General features: G+C 40.0%; 1 protein-coding gene across 5 annotated transcripts in view; it reads right to left on the bottom strand.

Moving 5' to 3' along the window:
• LOC133569658 (microtubule-associated protein 4) overlaps nt 1–23,298 on the bottom strand; it is a 237,986-nt gene that overhangs the window by 113,367 nt on the left and 101,321 nt on the right. For all 5 annotated transcript variants that reach the window (XM_061922162.1, XM_061922163.1, XM_061922166.1 and 2 more), the window contains exon 4: nt 1,423–1,536. In XM_061922162.1, the coding sequence (XP_061778146.1) occupies nt 1,423–1,536 (114 nt within the window). The remainder of the gene's footprint in view (nt 1–1,422; nt 1,537–23,298) is intronic.

The raw sequence follows: 23,298 nt of genomic DNA, 5'->3' as shown, positions 1-23,298 counted from the left end.
TATGTTCCAATAGCTGTAGTTAGTATGTTCCAATAGCTGTGGTTAGTATGTTCCAATAGCTGTAGTTAGCATGTTCCAATAGCTGTAGTTAGCATGTTCCAATAGCTGTAGTTAGTATGTTCCAATACCGGTAGTTAGTATGTTCCAATAGCGGTAGTTAGTATGTTCCAATAGCTGTAGTTAGTATGTTCCAATAGCGGTGGTTAGTATGTTCCAATAGCTGTGGTTAGTATGTTCCAATAGCTGTAGTTAGTATGTTCCAATAGCTGTAGTTAGTATGTTCCAATAGCTGTAGTTAGTATGTTCCAATAGCTGTAGTTAGTATGTTCCAATAGCTGTAGTTAGTATGTTCCAATAGCTGTAGTTAGTATGTTCCAATAGCTGTAGTTAGTATCTTCCAATAGCTGTAGTTAGTATGTTCCAATAGCTGTGGTTAGTATGTTCCAATAGCTGTAGTTAGTATGTTCCAATAACAGCAGAAGTGAAGTGAATTATATTTATATAGCGCTTTTCTCTAGTGACTCAAAGCGCTTTACATAGTGAAACCCAATATCTAAGTTACATTTAAAAAAGTGTGGGTGGCACCGGGAGCAGGGTGGTAAAGTGTCTTGCCCAAGGACACAACGGCAGTGACTAGGATGGCGGAAGCGGGAATCGAACCTGCAACCCTCAAGTTGCTGGCACGGCCACTCTACCAACCAAGCTATGCCGCCCCACAAGTACTGTGTTTATTTTCAGTTTTGTGCCCAAGGGACTGATTTTATTAACACTATATTATTATTTATACACGTATAGTGATCACATAGACAGGTTGTTTTTGTGTTACTGTATATATTTGTTTTTCTGAAAAATCCCACTTAATATACTTTGTGTAACAACAGTCAATATTTATTTATTTTATTTTTTTAGGAGGGTAACAGTCAATATTTATTTATTTATTAGATTACATTTTTTTCTTATATAATAAACGTGGGCTTTTGTTAAACCAAATATTGTGTGTTTTTTTCCATATACAACAACCTATCTGCACTTGATAAGAAAATCGATAAGGAATCGGTTCAAAAAGAGGATTCGATAATAGGGTCGAACTCGATAATTCCTTATCAAACATCATCCCTACATGCGCATGGCTCTATTTTAAATTCAATCAATCAATCAGTCAGTCAATCAAGGTTTATTGATTGATTGATTGACTGATTGAATCTTTTATCAGTAGATTGCACAGTACAGTACATATTCCGTACAATTGACCACTAAATGGTAACACTCCAATAAGTTTTTCAACTTGTTTAAGTCGGCGTCCACGTTAATCAATGCATGGTATATAGCCCTACATCACGAGTGTCTCAAAGGGTTGCACAAGCCACAACGACATCCTCGGATCTCACATCCAAGAATTGAATGCAAACTTTTCTTTCATACCTGACAAGAAGTCCTCTGCCAAGACCTGCTGCTGGTTGACTTTGTGTGTGTTCTTCTCTCCTGTACTCTCTGGGTGCAACATTGATGACTGCCCCCCTGTGGTCGCTTTGCAAGCTGCAGGGACGAGAGAGCACACAACAGTTACAGCAAAGATGCTTCTGTGTAAGCACAAACACTGAAAATGTACCCTCGACACAAGATCATGTGGCCTCCCCTGAATAATACACACCCTCACCTGGATAATGATCGCCCAAAAGGTTGATTCCCTGTTCCATTTAAGTGTTGAATATTTCCTAGCTCAGTCTCCACTGCAGCCTCTGCTGTCTGAGTTACTAACTCTTCGACCCCGCAATCGTTCTCACATAAACAAGAGAGTGATGGCAGCCAGGGAGTCTGGCTCGTCTGTGACGTCCCAGGTCGTGGCCACTAGTACCTCCCCCGACCAGCACATGCCCTCCAACACAACCTTACCAAGTCTCCATCCAGAGGTCCTGACTGGACCGCAGGGATCAGACCCCAGACTGGTTGGTTATTTGGGTTAGACGACGCCGGCGGTGGAGGTAGAAGGACATGGAGGGGAAGACCGAAGCGGACGATAGACGGCGAGGGCAGGGTTTTAAGAATGACAATCTGCAAGTAGACGAGGAAAGAGGGCAGAGGAGAGGAGGAGGGAGGCGCCAATGGCAACTTCTCTCTCCCAGCAGCATTCACTGGATGACAGTGAAGCGAACAGACAGGATGCCAAGCAAAGTCACAAACACTTCTTTTAGCCACACATGCAAAGCAGCCATAAAAAGAGGCTTATTGTCTGAGGAAAACAAACACGTTGATTGGAAAACATATTCTTCTCTAAGTTTTAATGAATCTCTGCTCTTGTTTAATTCTTTGCTGAAACATCTTTATGGAATCACTGAAGCAGAATGAAAGCATTGAGCAGACAGATTACGAGATGCGCTGAAATTGAATGATGCCACGTCATACGGACATTCAAATTTCCTCCCTTCTAAGTCGCGCCAGGATTTCGCGGGCTTTTCGTGTGGTTTTTGCGGCTTGAAATGCACAATTTTTCAGCAGGTTGTGACATTTTGAGTAATGGTGGAGATCGTAGGGCACCTCATGATTAGTTTTTTGATTCAGGAGCTACGATTACTGATCCATCTTTAATGTGTGCTGGGGTGTCAAAGTCATTTTGAATCGGGGACCAAATGAAGAAAAAACTATTCCCACGTGGGCCGGACTGGTAAAATCATGGCACAATAACTTAAAAATAAAGACAACTTCAGATTGTTTTCTTTGTTTAAAATTAGAACAAGCACGTTCTGAAATTCAAGAAATCATAATGTTGTTGGGTTTTTTACACTTGCATGTTGCGGTTAATAGTATTCTATCATTATTTGTCGTTATTTATATTTTCAGAGTACATAATGTGATAATGCTCATCAGTCAACTCATTGGTGTTAATTTTCTATCTATCTAGATAAAACAATATCAAAATCAAATTACAGTATGTTATATATGTACTTTGATCATTTTCCTCGACTGATGTACTAACATGTGGTTTATTTTGTACATATGTAGTGTCATCTACAACTATACAAATAATTGCTATTGCAACATCCAGTGGACACATTTAGAACAGCTGCTTCTTTTCTCCCGCCTCTAGTTTTGAGGCTTATTTTTTTTTCAATAAAATCGAATCAACTATCCATGTGACAAAGGTCTCTTTGCAACTTGCTCATGGTTACAATTTTCCAAGCAAAATATATAATAGCTGTCTATCTGTGTTGGCCCTGTGATGAGGTGTTGACTTGTCCATGGTGTACACTGCCTTCCACCCGATTGTAGCTGAGATAGGCTCCAGCGCCTCCCGGGACCCTAAAGGGAATAAGCGGTAGGCAATGGATGGAACACCATTGGCTAGCTTATGTCATCATTAGTGGTTTAACAAAACATATATGGTTCAAAACTATACATATACATATATATATATATATATATATATATATATACATACACATATATATACATATATATATACACACACACACGTATATATATTTATATATAAACACACATGTATATGTATACGTATATAAACACACATGTACAAACCCCATTTCCATATGAGTTGTAAAATTGTGTTAGATGTAAATATAAACAGAATACAAGGATTTGCAAATCATTTTCAACCCATATTCAGTTGAATATGCTACAACAACAACATATTTGATGTTCAAGCTGATAAACATTTTTTGTTTTGCAAATAATCATTAACTTTAGAATGTGATGCCAGCAACACGTGACAAAGAAGTTGGAAAAGGTTGCAATAAAGACTAATAAAGTTGAGGAATGCTCATCAAACACTTATTTGGAACATCCCACAGGTGTGCAGGTTAAATGGGAACAGGTGGGTGCCATGATGGGGTATAAAAACAGCTTCCCAAAAAGTGCTCCGTCTTTCACAAAAAAGGATGGGGCGAGGTACACCCCTTTGTCCACAACTGCGTGAGAAAATAGTCAAACAGTTTAAGAACAACGTTTCTCAAAGCGCAATTGCAAGAAATTTAGGGATTTCAACATCTACGGTCCATAATATCATCAAAAGGTTCAGAGAATCTGGAGAAATCACTCCAAGTAAGCGGCATGGCCAGAAACCAACATTGAATGACCATGACCATTGATCGCTCAGACGGCACTGTATCAAAAACCGACATCAAGCTCTAAAGGATATCACCACATGGGCTCAGGAACACTTCAGAAAACCGCTGTCACTAAATACAGTTCGTGGCTACATCTGTAAGTGCAAGTTAAAGCTCTAGTATGCAAAGCGAAAGTCATTAATCAACAACATCCAGAAACGCCGCCGGCTTCTCTGGGCCCGAAATCATCTCAGATGGACTGATGCAAAGTGGAAAAATGTTCTGTAGTCTGACGGGTCTACATTTCAAATTTTTGGGGGAAATATTCAAAATCGTGTCATCCGGACCAAAGGGGAAGTGAACAATCCAGACTGTTATCGACGCAAAGTTCAAAAGCCAGCATCTGTGATGGTATGGGGGTGCATTAGTGCCCAAAGCATGGGTAACTTACACATCTGTGAAGGCACCAATAATGCTGAAAGGTACATACAGGTTTTGGAACAACATATGCTGCCATCTAAGCGCCGTCTTTTTCATGGACGCCCCTGCTTATTTCAGCAAGACAATGCCAATCCACATTCAGCACGTGTTACAACAGCGTGGCTTCGTAAAAAAGACTGCGGGTACTTTTCTGGCCCGCCTGCAGGCCAGACCTGTCTCCCATCGAAAATGTGTGGCGCATTATGAAGCGTAAAATACCACAGCGGAGACCACAGATTGTTGAATGAATGAAGCTCTACATAAAACAAGAATGGGAAAGAATTCCACCTTCAAAGCTTCAACAATTAGTTTCCTCAGTTCCCAAAAGTTTATTGAGTGTTGTTAAAAGAAAAGGTGGTGTAACACAGTGGTGAACATGCCCTTTCCCAACTACTTTGGCTCATCCGGGTGGAGTTTCTTAAATGCCTCAAATATCCTACATTTTAAGTTAGGGTTGCGTATATTTTCAATGTACGTTCAGGGTTAAGAAGAGGTTAAAAACCAAACAAATTGTGTACGCAGCAACATTCGTGATGGAGGGGCAGAGACAGAGAGAGCGAGAGAGTTATGATAAAAGCGCATGCATCGCCAGGCTCTGCTTTTCACCCATAAATTTATCAGATTTTATTTTTTATTATCTATAGCAGGGGTGTCAAAAGTGTGCCCCGGTGGCCTTTCACGGCCCACAGCTAACGTTTTAAAGGCCCACGGAACATTATAAAAATACTATTAAAATAAACAAAAACATAAACAAAAGTGAAATAAAAAAGCTTAAAGGCTAAATGTAATTTAGAAAAAGTTGCAACGTTGACTAATAAAACAAATCAGTTTTTTTTTCTTTCAAACGGTCATTGCTCAAAACATAATATTGAATCAAAATCAATGTTATTATGAATTATTGACCTATCCAAGTTTCCAATTACTTCACATCAAATATTCCACCAAGAAAAATATATTTGTTGGAAGATCTAGCAAATTTGTTTACTAAATAATCCAAATATGAATATTTTGTTGCCAAGAAGAGCCTTTGTAGCCTCTAACAAAAAGGTTTGCATCCATCCATTTTCTACTGCTTGTCCCTTTCAGGGACAAGGAGCCTATCCCAGCTGAATTCCCTTTTTTTATATTTTTAAACCAAATGTATTTCGAACATCTGCTTGAAGCAATAATCATGTTAAATTGAGAAATAGTTCTGAATCAAAAAGTCACTCCGATAATTGGAATCGATTAAAACGGCTAGTTCTTTTGAATTCACATCTTTTAGTGTCAACCTTATTGACCTGCTCCTACGTGCTTGTTTCTATTTACTGGTGCATGCTAATGATCCGAGCGCTCTGCATCCTCGATTCGGCATGCTGCTCTATGGTTAGTGTTACCAAAAAGGCTGTAATCTGGGATGAGCCAGCAGGATAGTTGAATGCCCTCCAGTTGACCGCAGCTTCGGTCTTAACGCTTTGACAGACAGAGCGCACCTTGTGTCAGTGCTGCCACAGCACCACAGGCACGCAATGATGCTTCACTAAAGAGACAGATTGCGTTTCTCTCCAAAGGACAATCATGCACTCTCCTGTTGATCCCTCTGAATCAGCACTTTTTTACGCTTACCGTGTCCATCATTACAGGCCTTTGTGTTACATCATTCATACTTGCAAATGGTCATATTTCATCTTTTTATGCGAGTACAATTTTGTTTGGCACTTTGTTCCCTTCCTGCACACACAATGAACCAAAGTGTGACCTTAGAGGTTAGTTTTAGCAGAACTAGAGCAAACACAACCCTAAGTAAAGTGCTGACCTGCTTGAATAGGAAGTCAAAGCTTGGCCTAATTGCATTTTAATCCGACCACATTTAGCTCAACCCTTTAGGAGCTGATCTTGTTAAGACACATCTGGTTTTGAACTCACAGACAATGAAACAACAAATACCTGAGAAACTATGGCGATCTAAAATATACAGAGGGTGACAAACTGATAGTATTTGTGGTTGAATTACTGCATTCTGGATTCAAAAACTGTATATAAATACCGTATTTTTCAGAGTATAAGTCGCTCCGGAGTATAAGTCGCGCCTGCCGAAAATGCATAATAAAGAAGGAAAAAAACATATATAACGCATTTTTGGGGGAAATTTTTTTGATAAAACCCAACACCAAGAATAGACATTTGAAAGGCAATTTAAAATAAATAAAGAATAGTGAAAAACAGGCTGAATAAGTGTACGTTATATGATGCATAAATAACCAACTGAGAAGGTGCCTGGTATGTTAACTTAACATAATATGGTAAGCGTCATTCAAATAACTATAACATGTAGAACATGAATCTGTCACTCCTAATCGATAAATCCCATGAAATCTTATAAATCTAGTATCTTACATGAATGAGCTAAATAATATTGTTATTTTATGGTAATGTGTTAATAATTTCACATATAAGTATGGCTGGGTATCGTTTGAAATCAAATGATTCCGATTCCGGTTCTTTGTTTTGATTCCGATTCCTGACGATTCTCGATTCCGATTCTCGATTACGATTATTTCTTAAAAAAAATAAATAAATAAATGAATACACAAATAAATAAAACAATTCTAAAAAAAAGGCAGGGTCAAAAAAAAGTTTAGGATATTTTAAATGAGCTAGCTAACCTACAGTCTGTCTGAATGAAATAGCCTGACATTCTCCATCAATTTTAACTCTATTAACATTTTATGAACTTTACTATACATTCCTCACAGGGCTGTTTTCAACTACAATATAATTATTAAATCTATGAACTTGAATATAAATATTATAAATTATGAATACATTTTCACGGGGGTACACGTTTCTCAAGAGAGCTTTATTTTAGAAAACCTCATGAAAACACATTTACACATAAGTGTATGATGCTGCAGGAAACCTCAAGAAAACACATTTACACAGAAGTGTAAGATGCTGCAGGTACTTAAATATGTTACCGTGCTCCCACTGATGGGCTAACCTGGTGCAGAAAAGCAAATAAACAATAAGAATCAACTTGCAAAACCCAGTCCAGACTAGCAGCAGGTACAGTATAAAATCAGAGACAGTTCTTGTTTAGGAAAATGACCATATCCGCCATGAATTGATTAACGTGGACCCCGACTTAAACAAGTTGAAAAACTTATTTGGGTGTTACCATTTAGTGGTCAATTGTACAGAATATGTACTGTACTGTGCAATCTACTAATAAAAGTATCAATCAATCAATCAATCAATCTCAGGCAGGATGCGTGAGCGTTCTGGACAGATAGTGTCTCCTGTCGAAGATGGGACACGCATTTATTTGTACTCCATGAACTCGGAGGTGCATCATCATGTTCGACGTGCACGCTCCTAAGCACGAAACAGTCCTGTCGCACGTGTTTCGCCGATATTTAATTTTTTTTTAGTAAAATAAAGCCACACTTTCGACCATCGATGCCCGCTATCCATGCTTGACTGACTCGCTCGGCTACATAGGCTCGGCTATGCTAACATGGGCTTCTTCGCTGGTGTTCAGCGGCTTGTTCTTCCGGGTCGGCGGACTTATTCTTTTTTTCCCGTCGGCGGACTGGGTATTGAAACTAGGAATCGAAAGTTAAACTTTTGAACGATTCCGGGAGAATCGGAAAGTTAGTCCCGGTTCCAATCGATACTCGGTACCCAACCCTACATATAAGTCGCTCCTGACTATAAGTCGCACCTCTGGCCAAACTATGAAAAAAACTGTGACTTAAAGTCCGAAAAATACGGTATTTTTGTATCAATGTACAATAATTTATTTGAGTGTTTGCAACTGCAAGAACGAGCTCTCTGCTTGCACCTGCGCAAAGGAATAATTTGGTTGTGTAAACGTGTAGTGACAGTATGTCTGTGTGTTGGTTGACACACATCCACTTGGTTTCAGATCTCCAGTATTTGCTCTTAACTAGGCTTTGTCTGATAACAGTTTGGCTAAGCCAGTGGTTCTCAAACATTTGTCACCAAGTACTATCTCAGAAAAAACTTGTCTCTCCAAGTACCAACATAATGACCAACAATAGAATACAGCAACATAGTAGGCCTAAGAATTAAAAAAAAAACAAGGCAGAAGGTTTATTTAACAAATCAATACAAAACCCGAAACCAGTGAAGTTGGCACATTGTGTAAACCGTGAATAAAAACAGAATACAATGATTCGCAAATCCTTTTCACCCTATATTCAACTGAATTGACTGCAAAGACAAGATACTTAACTTTTAAACTGGTAAACTTTTATTTTTTGCAAATGTTAGCTCATTTGGAATTTGATGCCTGCAACATGTTTCAAAAAAGCTGGCACAAGTGGCAAAAAAGACTGAGAAAGTTGAAGAATGCGCATCAAACACTTATTTGGAACATCTCACAGGTGAACAGGCTAATTGGGAACAAGTGGGTGTTATTATTCGGTATAAAAGAACCATCCAGATTGTTACAAGCACAAAGTTCAAAATCCAGCATTTGTGATGGTATGGGTGTGTATTAGTGCCCAAGACATGGGTAACTTACACATCTGTGAAGAAAGGTAAATAGAGGTTTTGGAGCAACATATGTTGCCATCCAAGCAATGTCTTTTTCATGGATTCCCTTGCTTATTTCAGCAAGACACATTCTGTTACAACAGCGTGGTTTCATAGTAAAAGAGTGCGGGTGCTAAACTGTCCTGCCTGTAGTGAAGACCGGTCTCCTATTGAAAATGTGTGGCACATTATGAAGCATGAAATACAAACATGAAGACCACGGACGGTTGAACAACTTAAAGGCCTACTGACACCTACTACTACTCACCACGCAGTCTGATAGTTTATATATCAATGATGACATATTAACATTGCAACACATGCCAATACGGCCTTTTTAGTTTACGAAATTGCAATTTTAAATTTCCCGGGAGTTGAAAACGTCGTGTAATGATGACGTGTATGCAAGACGTCACTGGTTTTTAGGAAGTATGAGCGCTACGCACACACACAGCTAAAAGTCGTCTGCTTTAACCGAACAATTACACAGTATTTTGGAGATCTGTGTTGCTGAATCTTTTACAATTTGTTTAATTAAAATTGGAGAAGTCAAAGTAGAAAGATGGAGTTGGGAAGCTTTAGCCTTTAGCCACACAAACACACGGTGATTCCTTGTTTAAAATTCCTGGAGGTGAAACTTTACTTTGGGTCAGAGCGCGGTCAAGCGAACATGAATCACGACGGAATATCAACCAGCAGGTTTCGGTGAGAAAATTGTGGTTAAAAAGTTGCTTCTTACTGGAGAAAAGCTGAGCTTGTGCCGTCCATAGCTGCCGTCGACTTCGCTAAGACATTGGCGTCAAGACCAGTTGATCTGCCGTTTCTCTTCTTTTTCTTCTATGTCCCACTCTCCCTTGTGGAGGGGGTCCGGTCCGATCCGGTGGCATGTACTGCTTGCCTGTGTATCGGCTGGGAACATCTCTGCGCTGCTGATCCGCCTCCGCTTGGGATGGTTTCCTGCTGGCTCCGCTGTGAACGGGACTCTCGCTGCTGTGTTGGATCCGCTTTGGACTGGACTCTCGCGACTGTGTTGGATCCATTATGGATTGAACTTTCACAGTATCATGTTAGACCCGCTCGACATCCATTGCTTTCCTCCTCTCCAAGGTTCTCATAGTCATCATTGTCACCAACGTCCCACTGGGTCATTATTGTCACCGATGTCCCACTGGGTGTGAGTTTTCCTTGCCCTTATGTGGGCCTACCGAGGATGTCGTAGTGGTTTGTGCAGCCCTTTGAGACACTAGTGATTTAGGGCTATATAAGTAAACATTGATTGATTGATTGATTGAAGACACCCGTGGACACACCCCTCCGACAATCAGGTACTGTTAAACTCACTAAAACACTAGCAACACAATAGAAAGATAAGGAATTTCCCAGAATTATCCTAGTAAATGTGTTTCAAAACATCGGAATCCGTCCCAATGCAATCGCGTTTTTTCTTTTTTTTTTTTTCTAGTCCGTCGCTATCAATATCCTCAAACACAAATCTTTCATCCTCGCTCAAATTAATGGGGAAATTGTCGTTTTCTCGGTCCGAAAAGCACTTTTTGTTGGAGGCTCCCATTAAAATCAATGTGAATATGTGAGGAGACATCAACATGTGACATCATCGTCTGCGACTTCCGGTAGAGGCAGGACTTTTCTCTTAGCACCAAAAGTTGCAAACTTTATTGTGGATGTTTTCTACTAAATCCTTTCAGCAAAAATATTGCAATATCGCGAAATGATCAAGTATGACACATAGAATGGACCTGCTATCCCCGTTTGAATAAGAAAATCTCATTTCAGTAGGGCCTTTAAGCTGTACATCAAGCAAGAATGGGAAAGAATTATACCTGAAAAGCTTCAAAAATTGGTTTCTTCAGTTCCCAAATGTTTACTGAGTGTTGTTAAAAGGAAAAGCCATGCAACAAAGTGGCAAAAATGCCCCTGTGCCAACTTTTTTGCAGTGTGTTGCTGCCATCAAACTATTAATTGCTGGTTATTTGCAAAAAAAAAAAAGAATAATAAAAAATAATATCAAAAGTTTCTCGGTTCGAACTTTGAATATCTTGTCTTTGCATTCAATTAAATATACCGGTAAGTTAAAAATAATTTGCAAATCATTGTATTCTGTTTTTATTTAACATCTACACAACATACCAACTTCACTAGTTTTATTTAACATCTACACAGCATACCAACTTCACTAGTTTTGGGTTTTGTATTTTTGGCCACTGTAAAATTTCACACAGTTTGAACAATACCACCGTGTTTGAATATAGAAAAATTGTCAGAAGTATTTGTTGTTGATGAACCCCAAGATGCAGAGAAGGAGGCAGGCATAGAATATGAATACATGATTTAATTAAAACTAAACAAGAACAAACAGAAAGCATGCACGTGGGCGGAATAACAAACTAAGGGAGCTAGCACTGGAAGCTAGAAAACAAAAAGGGACTTTAGCATGGAAGCTAGTGGATAGCAAACAGAAAAACTGTAAATAACTAATGCTAACAGAAACAGCTTACCGCTACGACGACCAGGACAAAATGTAGCACGACAGGTAGTAGCTGTAACAAAACGACATCACAGGTAGCACGACAAGATTGACATGTGGCAACGACAATACAAGTCCGAATGACAATACAATGATCCAGCCACTGACACAAGACAAAGCAGGTACAAATAGGAGCAGGCTGATTGGCAACAGGTGTGGCCAGGTGCCAATCAGCCGCAGCTGAGGACGAACACAGCACTCAGGGAACAAGACAGGAAGCTGACAAAATAAGAGCACTAGACAGGAACTAAAGACAGGAGATACTAAACACAGAGGAAACAGACAAATGCAGAGGAAAACACTAAAACATAGACAAACTGTCAGGGGAATGCCTGACAAAAATAAAACACTTTAACTTTAATCGAGTGTTTTTTTGTGTTTGAAAATCCCTGGGCTAGGCCATTGTGTTTTTGGGTAAGTCAATCCCTTTGGGATTTCGCTATGTTGCGAATGTAATCGTGCCTTCCCTGCACATTTTGGTCAATCAGCGTCATTTTATCCAATCAAATTTGTCTTTGAGCACCACTCAAAAGTGCACATCAACTGTCTAATCTAAATTTTTGTGTTTCTTAAGTCGATCAACAACATATAATAAGATATCAACTATTTATTCATCAAACCGCATAGTTGTCATCCTCTTACAAAGCTCATACCTTCTTCCTGTTCTTGGGTACGTCACTATGCCTGCTAGGTAATGTAGTATATAAACATTTACTTATTTACAGTATATAATTATCTAACATTTATTTATCCAGGGCAAGACAATCAGGAACATATTTTAATTTGCAATGCTGAAATAGCAAAGAGTCATTTACTAGCAAACCACATCCAACGCTATTTTTCATCGTCTTCACTTTCATTTTTGGCATTTTCTTCTCAGGATTAAGAGGCTGAGCAGCAGCAGAAGGATTTCTAAAAGGAGACATTCGGTTTCTTCAAATTTGCATTTTAAGCTGCCATGCTTTTCAAAATTCTTCTATGTCATGGATAATTTTTTTAAGCCGATTTATTTTTAAAGGGTTGGTATTGAGCAGTCAGAATGTGTCAAAGCAACAGATGAAGCAAACAAGTGCACACAAAATACAACCTTCCATTATAAATATCCCAATTTAGAAAATGCACTAAAACAAATACACCCGTGTGCTTGACTCATTAGGTTCATAATTATTGTATAGGAAACATAGGATTGGTTGTCATGCGATAGTGAATTGATGACACCGGGATTATTTATTTTTCTCATTATAGGCCATAAAACAATTGTAATACTTCAAATTATGTCAAATATTCCGATTCAAATTCTGTTATTAGGGATGTTCTTAACAGGGTTTTAATGTGCACTAATGATTTCGATACCAATCATCTATGAGTGAGATCGGCTGATACCAATACTGATAACAATCACATGTACTACCAGACAAAGTAACAATAGCAACACAATATTCAAAATAGTTCTTTATTTTCCTATATTACTGACAATTGTTTTATCAAAACAAAGTCGATAGTACACAATAACGAAATGGATCAATACAGCGTCCGCCGCACCGACCAGCCTGTCGATCTCATGATCCACTCTTCCCCCACTCGTGAACAAGACTCCGAGGTACTTGAACTCCTCCACTTGGGGCATGGTCTCCTCCCCAACCCACAAATGGCACTCCACCCTTTTCCGGGCGTGAACCATGGACTCGGACTTGGAGGTGCTGATTCTCGTCCCCAAGCCATCAGGACCACATCATCTGCAAAAGGCAGAGACCTAATCCTGCAGCCATCAAACCAGATCCCCTCGACGCCCTGACTGCGCCTAGAAATGCCGTCCATAAAAGTTATGTACAGTATCTGTAACAAAATGGAGTCCAACCCTCACTGCAAACGGGTCCGACTTACTGCCTTAATGCGGACCAAGGTCTGACACTGATCGTACAGGGAGCGGACCGCCACAATCAGACAGTCCGATACCCCATACTCTCTGAGCACTCCCCACAAGACTTCCCGAGGGACACGGTCGAATGCCTTTTCCAAGTCCACAAAACTACATGTAGACTGGTTGGGCAAACTTCATTGCACCCTAAAGGACCCTGCAAAGAGTATAGAGCTGGTCCACAGTTCCACGACCAGGACTGCACTAGGCGGTCCGATCCTCGGCTACATAAGCTAGCCCTTGGGACTATGAAAATCCATCCATCCATCCATCCATCCATCATCTTCCGCTTATCCGAGGTCGGGTCGCGGGGGCAGCAGCCTAAGCAGGGAAGCCCAGACTTCCCTCTCCCCAGCCACTTCGTCTAGCACTTCCCGGGGGATCCCGAGGCGTTCCCAGGCCAGCCGGGAGACATAGTCTTCCCAACGTGTCCTGGGTCTTCCCCGTGGCCTCCTACCAGCTGGACGTGCCCTAAACACATCCCTAGGGAGGCGTTCGGGTGGCATCCTGACCAGATGCCTGAACCACCTCATCTGGCTCCTCTCGATGTGGAGGAGCAGCGGCTTTTCGTTGAGCTCCTCCCTATGAAAATCATGGCATTAAAACTAAAAAATAAAGACAAATTCAGATTGCTTTCTTTGTCTTACTTTGGCCAAAAATAAAACAAACGCATTCTGAAAATATTAGTAAATATACCGGCAGCGGTAAAGTTTAGATCCATGAAGGAAAGAAGAAAGTGAATGAATGTTTATAACTACATATGCTAGGGGTGTAACGGTACGTGTATTTGGATTGAACCGTTTCGGTACAGGAGTTTCGGTTCGGAGGTGTACCGAACGACACGGACATATTAAGTAGCGCACCGCACGTTGTGTAAACAATGCACACCGAGGCACTATGAATTGAATTACGTGGACTCCGACTTAAGCAAGTTGAAAAACTTATTGGGGTGTTACCATTTAGTGGTCAATTGTACGGAATATGTACTGTACTGCAATCTACTAATAAAAGTTTCAATCAATCAAAAAAACAACAACACACAGCATGCTAGCAACGACTGGGCTATGATAGACTGACCATACCTCCTCTTTTCACGGGATATGTCCTCTTTTGTGGGGCTGTCCGGGTGGAGTTTCTTAAATGCTTCAAATGTCCGGCATTTTAAGTTAGGGTTGCGTGTATTTTCAATGTACGTTCAGGGTTAAGAAGGGGTTAAAAACAACAACAAAAAGTGCTGCATGCAGCAACAATCGTGAGGGCGGGGCAGAGACAGAGAGAGCGAGAGAGTTATGATAAAAGCGCATGAGTCGCCAGGCTCTGCTTTTCACCCATAGATTTATCAGATTTTATTTTTTATTATCTATAGCAGGGGTGTCAAAAGTGTGCCCCGGAGGCCATTTGCGGCCCACAGCTAATGTTTTCAAGGCCCACGGCACATTCTAAAAATACTATTAAAATAAACAAAAAAATAACAGTGAAATAAAAAAGCTTAAAGGCTAAATGTAATTTATAGAAAAAGTTGCAATGTTGACTAATAAAACAAAGCTGTTTTTTTTCTTTCAAACTGTCATTGCTCAAAACATAATATTAAATCAAAATCAATGTTATCATGAATTATTGACCTATCCAAGTTTCCGATTACTTCACATCAAATATTCCACTAAGAAAAATATTTTTGGTGGAAGATTTAGCAAATTTGTTTAATAAATATTCCAAATATGTATATTTTGTTGTTTTCTTACTGTACCGAAAATGAACCGAACCGTGACCTCTGAACCAAGGTACGTGCCGACCCGAAAATTTGGTGTACCGTTACACCCATAACATATGCATAAAAATGAGTTTCTTTAGGATAGCTTTGCTACATTTAATAGAAAGTAGCTTAGCTTATTTTAGTTAGTTTATCTTATTTGCAAAGTAGCTTGCCCATCACTGCATGGGATTATGTAATGTGGGAAGGAGGCCCTGTTTTTGAAATGGTTCACATCACATTACATGTTGTCAAAAAAAAAGGTTGTCCTAAAAAGATAAATAATATGAAAGTGCCTTCAAATATAAAGCACTTTGTGCTACATGCTCTTTGTTGAAAGTGCTATACAAATAAAGTTTGATTTAATTTGAAACTCATTTAAATCATTTGGCTTTTGCCCTCAAAGTCCTCCTGTGTCCAGGGAATTATTCCCTGAGTTTGTAAACCATAACAAAAACCACAAAAAAAATGGTTTTGCAAAAATACAGATATCAATCTCGTCACTCTAGTATCGATTCTTTTCTGATACTACTCTTGGTACTGTATTGACACCACTAATTAATGCACCCCACCCACTTATATGTAGACATAGAATAGAATAAAATAGAAAGTACTTTATTGATCCCTGGGAGAAATTCAGCACCGCAGTTTATTCCACATATATTCTACATTTAAGTGCAGTCAAGGAACATATGCATTATACAGTCTGATGGCTGTCGGTATGAAGAACCTCCTGTGTCGTTCCGTGTTACATTTTGGGGGTCTGAGCCTTCCACTGAACGTGTTCATTCTCTCCACAAGGTCCGAGTGTAGTGGGTGGGAGGTGTTGTCCGTAACGGTTAGGAGTTTTGCTAGACTGCTCCTCTCTGACACCATCGCTAGAGAGTCCAGCTCCACTCCCACCAAGTTACAGGCCTTCTCTACCAACTTGTCCATTCTGTTTGCGTCCCTTACTCTCAGCCCGCTGCCCCAGCAAGCCACGGCATACAAGAAAGCGCCCGCCACCACCGACTCGTAGAACATCTTCAACATCTTTGTACAGACGTTGAAGGATCCTAGCCTCCTGAGGAAGTAGAGGCGGCTCTGTCCCTTCTTGTAGAGGGCCTCAGCGTGTTTTGACCCATTCAGCTTGGTGTCGATGTGTACTCCGAGGTTTTAATAATCCTCAACCACCCCCCTGATGGAAACAGAGGTCGCCGGAGTACTCCTCCACCTTCCCAGATCCACAACCAGCTCCTTGGTCTTCGTCACATTGAGCTGGAGGTGGTTTTTTCCACACCATGTGACAAAGTCCTCCACCAGTGCCCTGTATTCCTCATCATCACCATCCTCAATACACCCCACTATCGCAGAGTCATCAGAAAACTTCTGAAGGTGGCAGGACTCTGACTGATATCGGTGGTGTAAATGGTGAAGAGGAACGGGGAGAGGACCGTACCCTGCGGGGCCCCGGTGTTGCTGACCAGCCTGTCAGACACACAGTCCTGCAGTCGAACGTACTGAGGTCTGTCAGTCAGCTAATCTACAACCCAGGACACCAAGGGGGCCTCCACCTGCATCTTCTCCAACTTCACACCCAGTAGCCCAGGCCGTATAGTATTGAAAGCACCGGAGAAGTCAAAAAACATGACCCTCACACTGCTTGCAGGCTTGTCCAAGTGGGTGTGGGCTCGGTTCAGCAGGTAGATGACTGCGTCCTCCACTCCCAGTCGTGGCTGGTAGGCGAATTGGAGTGGGTGCAGGTGAGGCTTGACTGTTTTATGTTATCCTCTCTCGAACTTTTATTAATCTACTTGTTAATTTCTTGTTAATAACTGCTTACTTTCTGCTGTAGCCTGCTTCCATTTGCATTTATTTCTACTGTTTTTTCAAGCTACATTAGCGATTAGCATGCCTGCTACTTGCTTGCTCTGAGTGTGAAACAATTTCAGCCTCGTCCTCCAGTGGTAATGTACAAGAAAATACTTAAAAACTACAAAAAAAAGTTATTTGTCATCATGGAGGTTATGATCATTAACTTAGGAGAGCGGGTCCACACCATGTACGGAAACACATAAATCTAAATCTAATCTAAATAGCTGTCAGCCAGGGGCCAAAAAAGAAAAGTATCAGGGATTGGTGTTTGTGATTGACATGGAAATGTATTAATCGGCAATGTCAATGGCATACTTTAAAATAGTATAAATATTATAATCTATACCAGGGGCCGGGAACCTTTTTGGCTGAGAGAGCCAAGAAGCCAAATATTTTAAAATGTATTTCCCTAAGAGCCATATAATATATTGTTTTACACTGAACACAACTAAACGCATGCATTATAAAGCAAGACCAACATTTCCAGAGTATAATAGGTCTCTTATTCTTTGTAATAACATTGTTTTTCTGAAGCTAACTGTGGAGGGGGCGTGGCCTGCGGGCCTGCAGCAAAGCAGGCCTCGAAATCAGCGACAGGTGCATAGATGGCACACCTGGGCCTTGTTATCTAATCACCTGTCGCTCTGTTATAAGCAGCAGCCAGGGGGAGAGACGGGGTCGGGCCTGGAGCCAGAGCACGAGTGAGGACAAAAGAGAAAAAGACAATTGCTGGAAAGCAACTGAGAGAAAAATAAAATAAAACAATATTGTAACCCTAAAACAGGCTTTGGTGATCTGAAGAACCCCCAGGAGGGCAAGCCCCACACTAACCAATAATAAATAAATTACTTCTTACCATTAACGCAACTTCTTGAACATAAAAAAGCATGAGAATGTTTTATATTTTGAACGTTGTTTTTAACACTGTGATTACAAGTGGAATTATTCATTACTTATCGTGTTAAGCAATGTCAGCTCAGATTTATCCGAGAGCCAGATGCAGTCATCAAAAGAGCCAGATCTGGCTCTAGAACCATAGGTTCCCTACCCCTGATCTATACCTATGCTGTTTATAACCCACCCTCTCGATATCAGATTATATTCAAATTACTATGCACATACTATCTTCCTTGTGATTCTCATTGGGTTAAATCTGGGTCCCCGTATATGGTTCAAAACACAAAAACATTGTCAGGTTCAGTTATTTTGTATTATTAATCAGTGAGAAATTTACATCATAAGTAGCCTCAGGCTGGCCGTATGTTTTTTTCCTCCATAACTTGACGATTAAACTTTCTCTATGAACACAGTGCATCCGGAAAGTATTCACAGCGCTTCCCTTTATTCACATTTTGTTATTTCACAGCTTTATTCCAAAATAGAATACATTCATTTGTGTCCTCAAAATTATACTGACAACACTCCATAATGTCAAATGTGAATTTTTTTTATTTATTATTTTGCAAATTGTTTTAAAAATACAACTCTAAAAACATCACATCTACAGTTGTGGTCAAAAGTTTACATACACTTGTAAAGAACATAATGTCATGGCTGTCTTGAGTTTCCAATGATTTCTACAACTCTTTTTTTTGTGATAGAGTGATTAGAGCACATACTTTTTGGTCACAAAAAACATTCATGAAGTTTGGTTCAGAACTTTCCTCCAGAAGGTCTTATCTTTGTCCATGTGATTTCAGATGAACCAAAAATTTTGCTGTTTGGCCACAATATCCAGCAATATGTTTGGAGGAGAAAAGGTGAGGACTTTAATCCCAGGAACACCAGAACTACCGTCAAGCATGGTGGTGGTGATATTATGCTTTGGGCCTGTTTTGCTGCCAATGGAACTGGTGCTTTACAGAGAGTAAATGGAACAATTTAAAAGGAGGATTACCTCCAAATTCTTCAGGACAACCTAAAATCATCAGCCCTGAGGTTGGGTCTTGGGCGCAGTTGGATTTTCCAACAGGACAATGACACCGAACACACATCAAAAGTGGTAAAGAAATGGCTAAATCAGGCTAGAATTAAAGTTTTGGAATGCCCTTCCCAAAGTCCTGACTTAAAGGTGGACAATGCTGAAGAAACAAGTCCATGTCAGAAAACCAACAAATTTAGCTAAACTGCACCAATTTTGTCAAGAGGAGTGGTCAACAATTCAACCAGAAGCTTGTGGATGGCTACCAAAAGCGCCTTATTGCAGTGAAACTTGCCAAGGGACATGTAAGCAAAAACTAACATTGCTGTATGTATACTTTTAACTCAGCAGATTTGGTCACATTTTCAGTAGACCCATATTAAATTAAAAAAGAACCAAACTTCATGAATGTTTTTTGTTACCAAGAAGTATGTGCTCCAATCACTCCATCACAAAAAAATAAGAGTTGTGGCGACTTGTCCAGGGTGTACCCCGCCTTCCGCCCGATTGTAGCTGAGATAGGCGCCAGCGCCCCCCGCGACCCCGAACGGGAATAAGCAGCACAAAATGGATGGATGGATGGATAAATTATTGGAAACTCAAGACAGCCATGACATTATGTTATTTACACGTGTATGTAAACTTTTGACCACGACTGTGCATGTAAGTATTCACAACATTTGCCCAATGCTATGTTGGTGCACCTTTGGCAACAATTACAGCCTCAAGTCTTTTTTAAAAATGATGCCAAATGCTTGCCACACCTATCTTTGTGCAGTAATTCACATTTCTTTTTTCCAGCACCTCTTAAATTCCATCAGGTTGGATGGGAAGTAGGGATGTCCCGATCCAGGTTTTTGCACTTCCGATCCGATACCGATATTGTTTTTGCACTTCCGATCCGATACTGATACTGGCCTATCCGAGCATGTATTAAAGATTAAAGTTATTCAGCCTACTTAGTTGTCGGATTCATGTTGGAAAGGGTTTTAGCACTCTTGATAACAACTAGCCAGCTGAATTAGTTGAGTTTGAATGATACACAATGGTTGGTATTCAAGGATAAACACAAAATAGAAAAAATTATACATGACAAACAGAAATGGCATCATTAAATAGTAAAAAAGTGAACAGTATAAAGTGCAAATAATGCTGTAAACATTATTAAAAAAAAAGCAAAACACACAAACATCCTGAGTGGGATGAAATCTCTATAACTCAGCACGAATACTTGCTCTTGAACAAATGTAAACCTAAAAAAAATATATATATCTACACACTCCTTTCAATTGTTTGCCCGAGTCGGGGGGTGGGGCAGCAAACAATTGAAGTCCAAGCATAATGGGGAGACTCTTTCTAACAAAGTCGAGCACTTCAAGATGCTCAGGTGTCAGCCTGCTCCTGTGTACATCAATGATGAGTGCTAAAAAGCCTCTAACTCTCAAAAGTGTTTAAAATGTCTTACAACTTTACCACCATGCTTGACATTATTGTGGCATGTTTTGCACTCCACCTCTTCATCTTTTTCGTTTTGTATGGTAAAATAATCCCACACAGCTGACATTTTTAACGTAACTTTTAATTCACACGGCCAGTTACAACACAGACCTGTGGATGTGTTGAAGGTGTGCTGGAAAATGCGGAACGGAACGTAGGGAGCAGCAGAAGGGTGTAATGTATCATTTAAATTGGTGCGTTGAAAAACACGGACCTTTTTTTTCTTCTAAAACTGGATCTGGATCGGCATTTTCCCATGCCATGGCAAATACTGGCGGCCGATCCGATCCAAATATCGGATCGGGACAACCCTAATGGGAAGCGTGGGTTTTCATCCAGGATGTCTCTGTACATTGCTGCATTCATTTGTCCCTGTGTCCTGACTAGTCTCCCAGTCCTTGTCGCTGACAAACATCCTCATAGCACGATGCTACCAATACCATGCTTGACTGGAGGGATGCCTGGTGATGAGCGAGCCTGCCCTTCTGACGGAGTGACAATCAGGTTTTTAGTCCTGGATGGAAACCAACGCTTCGCATCTAATCTGACAGAGCTTGAGAGATGCTGCAAAGAGGAATACCATATTTTCCAGATCATAGAGCGCACCAGATTATAAGGCGCACTGCCGATAAATAGTTTATTTTCGATCTTTTGTCACATTCAAGGCGCACTGGATTATAGGGCGCATTAAAGCAGTCATATTATTATGTATATTTTTTGTAAATGGAAAACACTTCCTTGTGTTCTACATAACATGTAATGGAGGTTCTTTGGTCAAAATGTTGCGTGGATTATATTTTACAGATCTGACAGTCGTTTCCGGATGCGCCGTTTTGTGGGAGGTCTTATTTACGTGGCTCACCTTCGGCAGCGTCTTTTCTCCGGCATCTTTGTTGTAGAGGTGTAGCGTGCAAGGACGGGAGTGGAAGAAGTGTCAAAAGATGGAGCTAACTGTTTTAATGACATTCAGACTTCACCCAAATCAATAACGGAGCAGTATCTCCTCATTCGGAAACAACAACAAGGCCGGAAATGCGTCCAGTGAAAAAACATCTAAAGTTCCATGGGTGAACAACCGCCGCCACTAAATATCGCCATCTCAACATAAAGCCAGCTTTTATTTGCTTTCAATGACATAGTGAGTTGAGTGTGTGTGTGTGAAAAGGGGACGTGGCCCTTTAAAAGGGAGAATTAGTGTCCCTACTCACTACACTTGTATGTTATAGTGCTTGTATGGCGAGTTTACTAACCGATTTATGTAAGAACTTTACACTACTTTATATTAGAAATGGCAACAGCGGAGGATGAATGTCCCATAACAAGGAGATAGAGAAATAAAAGAAGCTTATCGACTACGGTGTCGCCACGGATTACTAAGGTGGATTTGCACTTTTTTTTCAGGATTTATGCAGATCCCAAATACAGATCAGCAGGTACCGGAAGGTAAGAAAAGTTGATTTTGCATATTATAGCGAAACAAAATGTGAGATTATAAGTCCTACATTATACACACACCATTATCATGCTCGAATGTTTAATGCGGCGGCAATCCTTTCAGCAGTGCGGCTTCATAGCTTACCAAAGTCGTACTAAAACATTTTGGTAGATTTTTGAACATCGTGTGTAATGTTCTTTAGTTTCAACGAAACATATGAAATGTTGGTGTTGTGATCTTGAGTTATATTGCCATCATACCGTGTCTCTTATGTTTGACTGCCATCTACTGCTCACACTTATCATTACACCATGTACTAAATAAAATTGCTTGGAGGTCGGTAGGCAAAACCAGAATTATTCAGTACATTAGGTGCACCGGGTTATAAGGAGCACTGTCGAGTTTTGAGGAAAAAAAAGATTTTAAGTGAGCCTTAAGGTCTGGAAAATACGGTACTTGAAAAACTTGTGGCATGATATAAAATGTTAAAAAAAAAAAACTTTTCACATTGTTATTATGGGGTATTGTGTGTAGAATTTTGAGGACAAAAATTAATATATTCCATTTCGGAATACGGCTGTAACATAAGAAAATTTGGAAAAAGTGAATCGCTGTGAATACTTTTTTGATGCACTGTAAGTGAGGCTTTTTTACCAAATCATTTCAAGTTGAACAGTACGATGTTAGATAACATACACACTTCAGACATTAGAAAGAAAGTTGAAGGGATGAGAAATTCACAAACATTAAAATGGGAATTCAAAACCAGATCTCCACAAGAAAATATTATTGGACATACAATATTTTAAGGAAATTCTGTAAACGATGGAAAATGGAATACGCAGTTAGACATTAGATCACATGATTTTTGCAGGTCGGTTGAAAGAAGAAAGAAAAGCCAAAACACAGTTAAATATCATTTATTTGTTCAGGTGCAGGCAGAACATAAAAACACATAAAAGAGGACAGTATACTATGTGTGACATTGTGGGAAACTCAGACGGAAAAGGGCACGAATACATAAACAAACATTTACTTTATCGAGTATCACAAAGAGACATGAGTGAAATATGTTGTGTTGGTAAGAAATAAACACACATGTCAAATGTGCTGTTAGGTCCAGTTGTAAGGTACTTAAAAGCTTCTGTGCTTCTCAAAATACAAAGTCATGTCTAACAAGCGGCAAAGTAAGGTTCAGTTTACATTTTTCCCCAAACTATCCAATCTGAGCTCGGCACATTTGCCAGAAAATGTTAATCGATTTTTTGGTTTGCTGGATTGGCAAAGACCACAATGTG

The sequence above is a fragment of the Nerophis ophidion genome, linkage group LG15, assembly GCF_033978795.1.
Source record: "Nerophis ophidion isolate RoL-2023_Sa linkage group LG15, RoL_Noph_v1.0, whole genome shotgun sequence".
Lineage (NCBI taxonomy): Eukaryota > Metazoa > Chordata > Actinopteri > Syngnathiformes > Syngnathidae > Nerophis > Nerophis ophidion.
The sequence above is the reverse complement of the archived record's forward strand: the minus strand, read 5'-3'. Positions and strand labels throughout refer to the sequence as shown.